The sequence below is a fragment of the Leuciscus leuciscus genome (assembly GCF_965113295.1).
Source record: "Leuciscus leuciscus genome assembly, chromosome: 25".
In the NCBI taxonomy this organism is placed as follows: domain Eukaryota; kingdom Metazoa; phylum Chordata; class Actinopteri; order Cypriniformes; family Leuciscidae; genus Leuciscus; species Leuciscus leuciscus.
The window spans coordinates 12,159,068-12,170,832 of NC_138724.1; the positions used below are offsets into that span (position 1 = coordinate 12,159,068).

The following is an 11,765-nucleotide window of genomic DNA, read 5'->3' on the forward strand; positions in this document are numbered from 1 at the left end:
GAAGTTCATAGGAAACTGGTTTAGAGATAATGCCAGATAAGGCAACCCCCCTTCTGTGGGATAGAAGCCATTTGAGGGTGGTCTTACCCCATCCCCCTTCTCACCTGGTCAGAGGATAAAGGAAGGTGTTCTGGCTCTCTCTGTTTCTTCTTCTTGGCTGGACGTGGAATTGGATAGGTGGTTTCTCTCTGTCTCTCTCCCTCTCTCTGTCTCTCTCTCTCTCTCTTTCCCTTTCTCTCTCTCTATCTCAGGTACAAGCTGGGTAAGATTCTTTGGTGTAACCAATGTATAACCATGTTCTAGATTGTGGAATTGATCTCTGATATCTGAAATATTAAATTGCTACAATGTGATTATTCCAACTGGGTTTGACATTGTTTATTTAATGGTTAAAAGGAATAGTCAAACATTCGCTCACTTTTAGTGAGGCACAGATATTATAAAAACCTTTCATTTATGGAGTCAGATGAATTAACGAGTAAATACATATGATTAATGTATTGCAAATTTAACCAACCAAATACTTTGCATGAGTGAGGACAGAACGCGTGACAACCTTCCCCGTGTATTGGCGAACCGGCAGATTGGGCCAATATAGCGGGCCTTACAACATGCTCTCAATGACAAATGCAGAAAAGTTATTTCATGCGTTCATGACCTCAAGGCTAGATTATTGTAACGCTCTACTGGGTGGTTGCCCTGTACACATAAACAAACAAACAATAAACAAACTCCAGCTGGTACAAAACGCAGCAGCTAGAGTTCTTACCAGAACCAGGAAGTATGACCATATTAGCCCCATTCTGTCAACATTGCATTTGCATTTTGCATTAAACATTGTATACATTTTAAAATCTTGCTAATTATTTACTCAAGTACTCAATGGTTTAGCTCCTCAGTTCTTGAGCGAGCTCTTAACGTATTATAGTCCTTCATGTCTATTCTGATCTCAAAATTCTGGCCAGTTGATAATACCTAGAATATAAAAATCATATTCTGATATTTTGAAGGCAGTAGATAATTTTTCTATTTAGCACCCAAATCTGAACTGTCTTCCTGGCCTTGTTCAGGAAGCAAACACATTCTGTTTAAATCTAGACCAAAAACACATCGCTTTAATCTAGCATGTACAAAGGATTGTTTGGCTGCATAAATTAGGTCAACTGGAACCGGGAACACTTACCATAACACCCGATGTACTTGTTACATCGTATGAAGAATTGCATCTAGTACCTGGATGGGAGACCTCCTGGGAAAACTAGATTTCTGCTGGAAGAGGTGTTAGTGAGGCCAGTAGGGGGTGTTCACCCTGTGGGTCCTAACGCCCCAGTATAGTGATGGGGACACTGTACTGTCAAAGAGCACTGCATTGTATGAATTAAAAACACACTAATATTTATTAAAACTACAAAAGCTATTCAGTCAAGAGCAGTGAATGATTTTTCTCTTTGTCTTTTGTTGTTAGATTAACATTAATGACACAGACAGCAGCAGGTTTATTAGGCCCTTTGAGAGCTAATGCACAGATCCAATATATTGATACACATACTTTTTAATATAAAATATGTCCTGCTCTTTGTTACTCATTTGCCCATGTTTCTTGGAGGAGTTACTTCGAGAAGGTGAACATCTAGAAATCAACCAGAGCAAAGGATATACCCCAGTTACCAAACACGATACGATCACATTTTAAAATGTCAACAAATTATCCTGGACATCATACCTAAACAGCTGTGGCCCTATTCTCTGAACCTGGGTAACCAACCCTGCTCCAGGATGGCTACCATCCTGCAGAGTTAAGCTCCAACCCTAATCCAAAATAACAGAAACAGCTAATTAGGATTATTTGAAAATTACAGGTTTATTGGAGCAGGGTTGTCACTGGAGTCTGCAGGAAGGTATGTTGCTCTGTCCCACTGGGAAGGAGAATTATGTGAGGATCTTATTTCTTAATTACAGCTTCATTACAACGCTCAGTTCCAAGAGGGGCCGGTTGCATAAACCTCTAAGACTAGTCTTACAAGTTAGACATCAATTTATTTTCTTTAAGACGGTTCATAGCTTTTTTAAATCAGTTACATAAAAACGTAGATAAGCCTACTTTGATACCGAAAACTAAGACTGACTGCCCCTGACTAACTACTAGTAGGTCATACTAGAACTTAAGACACTGTCTTAACATTATGGCTATGTTTATGCAACCGGCCGCAGGGGTCTCATTAATAAAACTGTGCGTAGGATCCTTACTAAAAATGTATGTGCGCCCGTAAGCCAAAAATGCTGTATGGCAAAAAAATATTCAGACTTATTAAACCATACGTACGCCAGAACCTGCGCAAAATTCCCTTTATAAATCCCAGTGAGCAAAATATTGTGCACACATACATCTCCTCGAAATAACCATATATGGAGCTTACAACGCCTAGTTTTATCATTTGCATATGCATATTCGTTTTTCTCAATCTTTTCCACTGGCCAAATAGTATTTTTAATTGATTTATATTTTTTATGGAAACAGATAAAAATATCGGTTGTGCATTATTTGCACGAAAATATTTTCTCACACAATCTGCAATTCTCTCTGTAGTTAAATCATTAAAACACAGCATGCCACAGGAAAAGTGTTCAAAAGCATCGGATCCACTACAAATATTTAGATTTATTGAATATATATTCTTTTTGTAACTTCTCAGTTATGATTTCATGTAATTTAAGTGTTTAACTCCATTAATGAGAATGGCATATTTAATCTAAATGTTTATATCAGAAGTAAAACATAGTTTAAATCATTCTTTTATTTATTTAAACTGTTATTGTGAACATGCATTGTATTTATGATTAGGACTCATAATGAAGATTTACGGTTTTCCTTCATCTGCCGTTAGATAAATATGCGGCAGTTTCACTAAATGGCCCAACGCGCTCGCTGGCACGGACATTTAAGAATGGATGGATGTTTGCTTCATGTGATAGGCTTGGTGAGTGAAATTATATTTTGTATTATCCATGTATAATTTTCTTAAAATGTTCTGTCTAAAAGTGACCAAAAAGACATTTAAAAGTGAAAGTGACAGTGACGGCCAAGTATGGTAACCCATACTTGGAATTTGACCTCTGCATTTAACCCATCCAAGTTAATGCACACACATTAGGAGCAGAGTAGTGAGTAGTTAACACACACACACTGCAAACGTGGATACACACACCCAGAGCAGCGGGCAGCCTTTGTGTGGCGCCCGGGGAGCAATTAGGGGTTAGGTGCCTTGCTCAAGGGCACCTCAGTCATTTCCCACCGGTTCTGGAATCGAACCAGCAACCTTTGGGTTACCAGTTCAACTCCCTAACCACTAGGCCATGACTGCCCCGCAAGTCCAGCTCACTATCGGTGTCACCAAACTGCTCCGTCTCCAAAATATTCGTACGCATGCATGGGTCAGAGTTTGCGTGCAGGTGCGCAAATTTTTCCGTCAAGTTTGTTTTTATAAATCACAACTTATGTGTCGGAAGTGGCGTACGCCTCTTTCAGGGCCTGTTTTGTGAGTACGCAACGGTTATAAATGAGGCCCCAGGGACCTCAGCCATCTGTCAGTGGATCCTAGACTTCCTGACAGATGGTGAGGGTGGGCATCCAAACATCTTTGGCATAGACCATTCACATCAACAGCTTGGTCAGGAATGCACAGCAATGACTACACTATCTCAGGAGCCTGAGTAAGTTCAAGATGCCACCCCAGGAGATCCTTTCCAGGTGGACTTGAGAAAACAATCACACAAGTCTTCAATAGCAGAGAGTGCTACAATCAGATAATATAACTTTTTTTTTTTTTCAATGCTGCAGTCAGCAAATAACTACAAAGAGGAAAAAGTGGGTACCACCCTTGTGTCACCCAGATCTTTAATGAAGAATTATGAGGATTCCTACCAGGGGCTTACATGGTTAACAATGCCACAACACGTTGCCCTTTATTGCAGATAGGTTGCAAGAAAAAAACAAAAACAATATTGTACCAGATGAGAATGTGATATAAACACTGCTAAAACATATATTAGTGTATTAGTGTTTTGCTACATGTTTATCTAATCTTACCTTCTACTTCCTCTTCAGTTTTTATAGCCTCTCTGGAGTACATGGCTCGCCTCAAGTTTTTTCTTTCCAGCACCGTCATATTCTCATCTACTGTCTCCTGGAACACAACAGAAACATAATGCCTAAACAAATATGGAGAACAGGGTATTCTGTTTAGCATATTTGGCTAGTTACTAAGATTTAACTAAATCAAAAGTTAATTTTATTCTTTTCCAATTGATTGCCTGAGTATTTGGGTCTCTAAAAAAAGGACACTGGATAATAGTGACATGGAGCTGCAAGAACATCCTCCTGCAAATGTTGACAGAACTAAGTCTATATGGAAGGGGTCATCTGAGAATATCTCCTGATAGTTTGGACCAAATACTGTAAGATAAATCATGTGGAAGAAGAACCGGAAGGGGCCCAACACGGTTCCTTTAGGTACTTCAGTGCTGTTTGATCTTTAACACACAGTTGTGTAGATTAAATGTATTTTTGGACACGTAAAGACATTTTATACAGTTATTTGACAGTTGTGTTGGCCACTAGATGGCATATAAACACTTGTTCAGAGACTTGAGTTTATAACAGTCACTTTTTGTCTAAGTCAAAGTCCCACTTAGTGTATCCACTGTGTCCTGTCTTCTTGATTACCAAGCCGTTTATTTTGTATAAACCTACAGATTGGTTTTCCAATCTTTCAAACAATTCAAACAAATGTAAAAAAAAACGTCAGGTGAGTATTTGGCTTCACAAAGCTAAACAAATGAACTTGCCCTTTAAATCGCTTCCTCTAGTATCTCATTATTTTTTTGCTGACTACCTTCTCAAATTCTTTGTCTTGTCTGTGCATCAGACTCTTCCACTGCTCAAAGAGCTCAGGCTGAGAGTTTTGGATGTCCTTCAGCGTTCCTTCTGCTTGTATGCTGCCGTCTTTCATTGCAATTATCTACAAATAAACAACAAACATTCAATTATTACTTCATTCTCCTGACAAGCCCCTGACACCACATAAAAAAGAAGGTTTACACTTTTTATGTCCCATGAGAAGTAAAGCCAATATTTAAAGGCAAGCCTGTCCCTTTCTATCTGTCAGCAAGGTCTAAATAACAGGGAGTTTAAAAACTCTTGACTGCTGGTGGTTTATTGAGTGCCAGGAGGAGGAACATTTTAACAAAGCAATTCATCACCCAGAGCCAGGGTCAGAGAGACAAGGGGCCTCATTCATTTCTAATAAAAATAAGGTTTAGGATGACATCAAATTGGCTTGAGAAATGTAAAAATTTCATGAGTTTCATGAAAATGCACAGTGCCTGCAAGCTTTCTCTGGTTAGGTATGTATTCTCTTAAGTCTCAATATCCAAAATGTACCTTCTAAAGTAAATTTATCTTGTATTAAGGATGTTTTGCTGGAAACAAAAGCAAAACAATGGAAATGAATAGGGCCCATTTGTAATCATTAAAATACCCACTGTTTCAAAAGTATGATCACAAGATTTTATTTTAAATCCTCCAAAAATTCATTTTTTTGTGGTAATCAACATTATGCCACAAATGTCCATTTAGCTAAACTTGTACCGAACCTGCAATTTTCCTTTAAAAAAAATATGTTTTCAGTTAAATAAATAATTGCAAAAGTCAAGCACAGTGCTTTCATTAAAAAAAAAAAAAAAAAAAATGCTCCAATGAATGGATTAATTGAATCATGTTCCTTTCAATAAAAAGATGTAGTACATTTTTAAAATATCTAGTTACTTTTATTCAAATTAACGCTAAAATGTAATGTTACTTTTTTTTTAAGTAATGTTTCCACCCATTGCTACTGAGCAGTGTAGGTGTTTGATGCATTGGAAGAAGTATTTCATAGACTGAGTAGTGCATTTGTGCTTGTGTTGAATCTTATAAGGTACCCCCCCCCCCCCCCCCCCCCCACACTTATTCTAAACCTGGAGGGACCTTATTTTGATTGAATGGCTTTGGTTTGGTCTGCAGTTTGATTCTACAAACAGTGGCCAAATGGGGATTTAATTAGATTTTCTGCACACCAGATGGTCTATTTTGCTCAATTCAATGTATAATGAATTGTATAATGAATTGTTTCAGTAGGATTTGCAGTTAAAAAAAAATGTGACAGAAACTAAATTAATTAATCAATCCTTTACAACAGACTCTTGCATTGGACTATACATAAATACGTTACGAGGTTCCTCTGAAATAATTTCTATAGGTTCAGCGGGCAGACGACAGATGATGAATGAAAGTGAATAATTCATAAGTATAACTCAAGCTTTGTGAGATTTGACTTTTAAATTAGGCTTCGACATCTCAGAGCTCACCCATTCAATAATGTCTTTGCATTTTCACTCTTCTTTTTCCAAATGAACAGAGACGAGTCAGAGGTCCAGGTCTGCTGTTTTGCCTAAGAGCATTTTTAAACCGGATCTACCCATCAAAAGTATGACCAACTGTTTAATAGGGGAAGAAGTTTGAATAAGTGCATATGAAGTACCCAGTCTGCGTGAGGGAGATACTGCAGTTTGTGTGTCACGAGCACCACCGTTCTCTTCTCCTCTCTCAGTAGTTTAAGAATACCATCCTGCATCAGGTGATCACTCAGGTGAATATCCAGTGCTGAGAAAGGATCATCCTATGATAAAAAAAAATAAAATAAATGAATTGAAGTCTTATTTTGTTACTTTTTGTGTGTGGATGGTTCTGACCTTACCAAAAACACCACATTGGTGGTTTGATAAAGAGCTCGAGCCACACTGATTCGCTGCCTCTGGCCTCCAGACAGAATAATGCCCTGGAAAGAAGAACGAATAGGAAGAGGAACGTTAACAGCAAGGCTGTACAGATTAAAATCCTGAAAAAGTAGGAGGAAGGTAGAAGAAGTTGTCAAGGTAACCATTACACAAACAAATGGCATGTGGATTGATCATGTTGACTTGGCCGACACTCTTTAAATGAGGCTTTTAGTTACAACCTGAAAGCCATTTACAACATCAAGCTGCCTTAAATGTGACCTGAGCTAAAAACCTGAATGAGCGAGAGTAAACAACGAGGCAGCGGTCTTTTAACGGCTACCTAGCTACTAAATCACGAGAATGTCTCAAACTAAATATGTACGCTTATTAGTGGAATTCAATATGACACATCATAACTGAAACTCAACCATATGCAGTTCATTCCAGATGGCTGGTAATGAAATGCGTCACAAGAGAGTCACATAGGCGTCTCACTGACCCGCTCTCCGATCTCTGTCTGGTCCCCCTGAGGCAGGATGTCAATGTCCGGCTGGAGAGAACATGCTTCAATTACTGCCTTGTACCTGGACACAACAAAAGATGAGACAGAAGCACAGCTGGCTAGACACTTAACACTACGTGGTAATCTATCTTTATTACTTTTTTTAAATATTGATGTTGAAATAAAATTCGTCATTAATAATAAATTACTGATTCTCTGCATGGCCTCTGTCATTGATATAATAGTGCTTAAAGCATTTGAACCGATATTAAAATTACAGACAAATGCTAAAAAAAGCCACCTAAGTATGCCATTTGGGACTGGGCCATAGACCAAAAATGCTAATTTCCCTCCAAATTTCCCTCGGGTCATTTATTGAAATCTCGGTGTCCGAACAATGTGCAAGTTTTAAATAAATTGCCTGCCCACAATGTGAAAATGTACATGACACAATCACAGTCAGTCAGAACATTTGTAATGTTTAGTATATAGAAATACTAAATGGGACAGTTGACCAATGAGATTTCTTTGTGGGTGGAGCTACCCAACAGAAAACAAGTGAGCAAAATATCTGATCTCTCATTGTGATCGCAGTTAGCTAAGAGAAAACTTAGAATAAGATGATAATAGTGTAAAATTTGATAGTACATAGAGATTAGCCAATCATAACAGAGATCCTTTACATATAAAAGACAGCATGAAATAAAAAAAAGACCACTTTTCTAAATGCATGTTATTGATTCTGTGTAAAAGATTCGAATTTTTTTTAATTAAATTGTCATAACTGGATCTTCCGGTCAAACATCAGAATTCTCTCTGGTGACGTATGCCAGATTTCTCCAATCATTTATCCTTCTTTAACCCGCAAGTTTCTTACAATAGACTGCAAGGTCACATTAAGATCTGCTACCATTTCAATGCAACACTCATCTCAAAATCCAATCAGTAACCGATGGATTGAAAAAGTCTCCACCCTACATTTTCCTTTTGCGATAATCAGTTTCTCTCATCTGTACGTCACAATACGAAAGAAAAGTCGCTACCTCCATTTCTACAAGACTTCAAAAATGCCTGTCCACAATCATGTGAAACTGTACACAACACAATGACAACCAATCAGTTAATTTGTGATGTTTGAGGGGCTGTTTACACAACACCATTTTCAAAAAAAAAAAGTAAAACTTTTTATACATTTTTGGCCGTTCGTTTACGCGACAACGGCGTTTTGGGGGCCTGAACACACAAACTTTTGAAAACGGGTTTCAAAATGCAAGTTTTTGAAAATGGTCTGCGTGTAAACAATAAAAACGTGAATCTCTGAAGACGATGACGTCATGCACATGCGTATTACGTGTTCAGTCTACAGTGTTTCATCGCCATCTAATGGCCTGGCAGCAGAATACAGCGTTTTTAGTCGTTTTTGCTGATCCGTTTAAATGGGGATCGTTTTGACAATCTGTACGAGGAAAAACGTCTCAGTTTTAAGCATGTCGTTGTCGTGTAAACGTACCCTAATTTACAGCAGTATTATATGGGACTGTCGACTAATTAGATTTCTTTGTGGGCGGAGCTACCCAATAGACCGGCAAAATACCTTTAGCTCATCGCGATCGCAGTTAGTTAGGACAAAACTTACAATAAAATGATAACAGTGTAAAATACTCTGATACACAGAGATTAGCCTATCATAACAGAGATCATTTACATATAAAAGTATTAAAGGTATGACAGAAACAGCCAATTTAATTGGAAAGTGGAAAATGGTCATGAAAAATTTAATCGGTGCAAGAAACCTTAACCAAAGGTGCGGTTACATTAAACATTACTCGCAACATTTTTTCCGGCAAAATACTGTATTTTTAATAGGAAGCTGCATAATCGGGTAAACTTTTCCCCACGTAGTTTTCACATTGGGTTTAATTTGTCATGCAAATGTGTGCATTGACCAACAGAATGCTGCTTATGTGTGAACGGTGCGTCATACACCACTACATTATCAACAGTTTACTGTTTCGCCAGACAATTTCATTTAAATGTTGCTAATGGGACTGCACCTCAACAATATAAGCGGACTGTTAACACAGATTGTGTCCTCGTGTACTTTGAGTACAGACACCTCAGCCAGCTGTTGAGGCTCCAGGGAAGGTGAATATACAACAGAGATCATGAGAAGCGTCGACTTACAGAGAAACACTTACTCAGGGCTACGTCTGTCTCATGACTGTTAATATTTATACTAAAATTTAAAGAGGCGAGAATGATTGCATGTCAGATGGAGAAAGAGGACGCATTTCTATTGACAAATGGACACTGGGGAATATAAACGAGACAAAAAAAGGATGGTAAACACTTGACTTTTGTGCATCACCATGGCGACAGGGTGCTAGACACGGGTTAATGGGTGTGGAAGGCACATTTGGCACAAATGTTGTACCCAGTCGGCATATGGTGGCGTTTTTGTAATATTATTGTGTGGGCAGAAAGTACATGAAGTTCATTTACCTTTGCTTTATTAGAGGCATCTCAAAAGTGATGTTCTCCGCTAGTGTGGTGTTTAGGAGCCAGGGCTTCTGGGAAGCGTATGCCACAGCACCTCTTTTCCTGTCAGAGGGGTTGCCATAACATCAGTGATCTCCTTCACAACACCAATGTTGCTCTTAAATATAAAAGAAAGGCTTGTTCAAGCTTTTTTTTTTTTTTTTAAATCTACACTAAGAATTATAATTTAAAGGTCACCAAAAAAAATATTATTCTGTCATAATTTACCTCATATTGTTCCAAACCCGAATGCTGTTTATAAACCCATGGCATGAACTCTAGATCTCAAGTCAAGCTCAACCTGCACCATAGGTACCATATTTTTTTTTAGTAAATAACATCTTAAATTTCATCTTCTACTTACACAAAGCTTAAATATGGCACAAAAGTAGTAACTTTTATGGGATTTATGTATTTTTTTTATTATTGCTGGTCACTATGAACTGTTATTTGGTGTGGTGATTATTAGGATTATTAGGTTATTCTAGTGTTATTTATATTAAAGTATGTTATATTAGTGTCAGTATTTATTAATATTTTGAATTAGCTTTTACTTATATAGTTTTAATTTTAGATTTATTTTAAGTTTTATTAATTTTGTCATGTACTTTTGTGATTTTTATATACATTTCTAGCTTTAATTTATTTTTATTTCAGTTTTTGTTTTTGTTAACAATAAAATACTGTAAAATTTGGCTTGTTACATATTAAATGCAGAGCCCTGCACACGGCATGTGGACATCGCCACAAATTAATTAATTCTCTCGTTTTAGTTGAATTATGGCCACTTATTAAGAATTCTTTTCCACGACTTATTAATCCGTTAAATTAAGTAAATCAAGTAAATTAAGTTTGTTCCCTTGTTTTGATTAAACTAAAACATGGGAATGAATTATTACAATGTGGCCACAAATTGTAAAACAAGAGAACTAATTTTGCGTTTCTATCTCAACATCAACGTCGAAATGAATCTGCAGAAGTCAGGTGGTACAAGTAAGAGCTTTCTAAGTTGTTTATGTTCATAATTATTGTAATGTTACATGCTTTGAGACATGAGGTAATTTAACGTGAGCGATAACGTTAACGTGCTTTAATTGTGCGCGTTTATGTGTTTTGAAGGAGACGTGGCTTTGTAGACACTCTGAATGGAGGGTGGGATCTTATGCTTTCAATGCTAGCTTGCTATTGCTAGCCTCTCAGAAATTGCCTACCCTACCTTGAAAATGAGGGATAGAATTAGTGAAACGGGCTGACATATTAGGAAGTCAAACTGTGTGACCAAAAATTAGTGGCCATGATATAATTTTTTTCCTTACATGTCAGTATATAAGTTTGGAACGACATGAGTTAAAATGATCATTTGTGAACGGTTCCTTTAAAATGTACTGTGTGCCCTAACAAACAGTTAGATGTCAGTATCCATGTCCTAAGGTAAAACATGAACCTTTCTGATTGCTTTGTTTTTTGATGTTTGCATAAAAATTATACACAAAGTATATAGTCTCAAGTGGCATATAGTGTGTGTGTGTGTGTGTGCGTGTGTGTGTGTGTGTGTGTGTGTGTGTGTACACAGGTTTATATTAAATTGTGGGGACCAAATGTCTCCACAAAGATAGTAAAACCTGAAATAGCCTACATAAGGTAAATGTATTAATTAATATACTGTACTACTTTTTTATGTAAAAAACAGACCGTTTTCTGTAGATTTATGGTTAGGGAATAGAATAGTCCCCACCAACACAGTGAAACCGAGTGTGTGTGTGTGTGTGTGTGCGTGTGTGTGTGTGTGTGTGTGTGTGTGTGTGTGTGTGTGTGTGTGTGTGTGTGTGTGTGTGTGTGTGTGTGTGTGTGCTTGTTTACACACCTGATATCCTCCTCTGCAGCTGCATCTGTGGGGCTAAAAAAACAC

General features: G+C 37.5%; 1 protein-coding gene across 2 annotated transcripts in view; it reads right to left on the reverse strand.

Annotated features, from left to right (window-relative positions):
• Nucleotides 1–11,765, reverse strand: part of abcc8 (ATP-binding cassette, sub-family C (CFTR/MRP), member 8) — an 81,505-nt gene that overhangs the window by 23,507 nt on the left and 46,233 nt on the right. For both annotated transcript variants that reach the window (XM_082160405.1, XM_082160406.1), the window contains 7 exons: nt 11,721–11,753; nt 9,821–9,919; nt 7,316–7,400; nt 6,795–6,875; nt 6,579–6,716; nt 4,893–5,018; nt 4,088–4,184 (listed from right to left, as the gene is read on the reverse strand). In XM_082160405.1, coding sequence (XP_082016531.1) covers nt 4,088–4,184; nt 4,893–5,018; nt 6,579–6,716; nt 6,795–6,875; nt 7,316–7,400; nt 9,821–9,919; nt 11,721–11,753 — 659 coding nt within the window. The remainder of the gene's footprint in view (nt 1–4,087; nt 4,185–4,892; nt 5,019–6,578; nt 6,717–6,794; nt 6,876–7,315; nt 7,401–9,820; nt 9,920–11,720; nt 11,754–11,765) is intronic.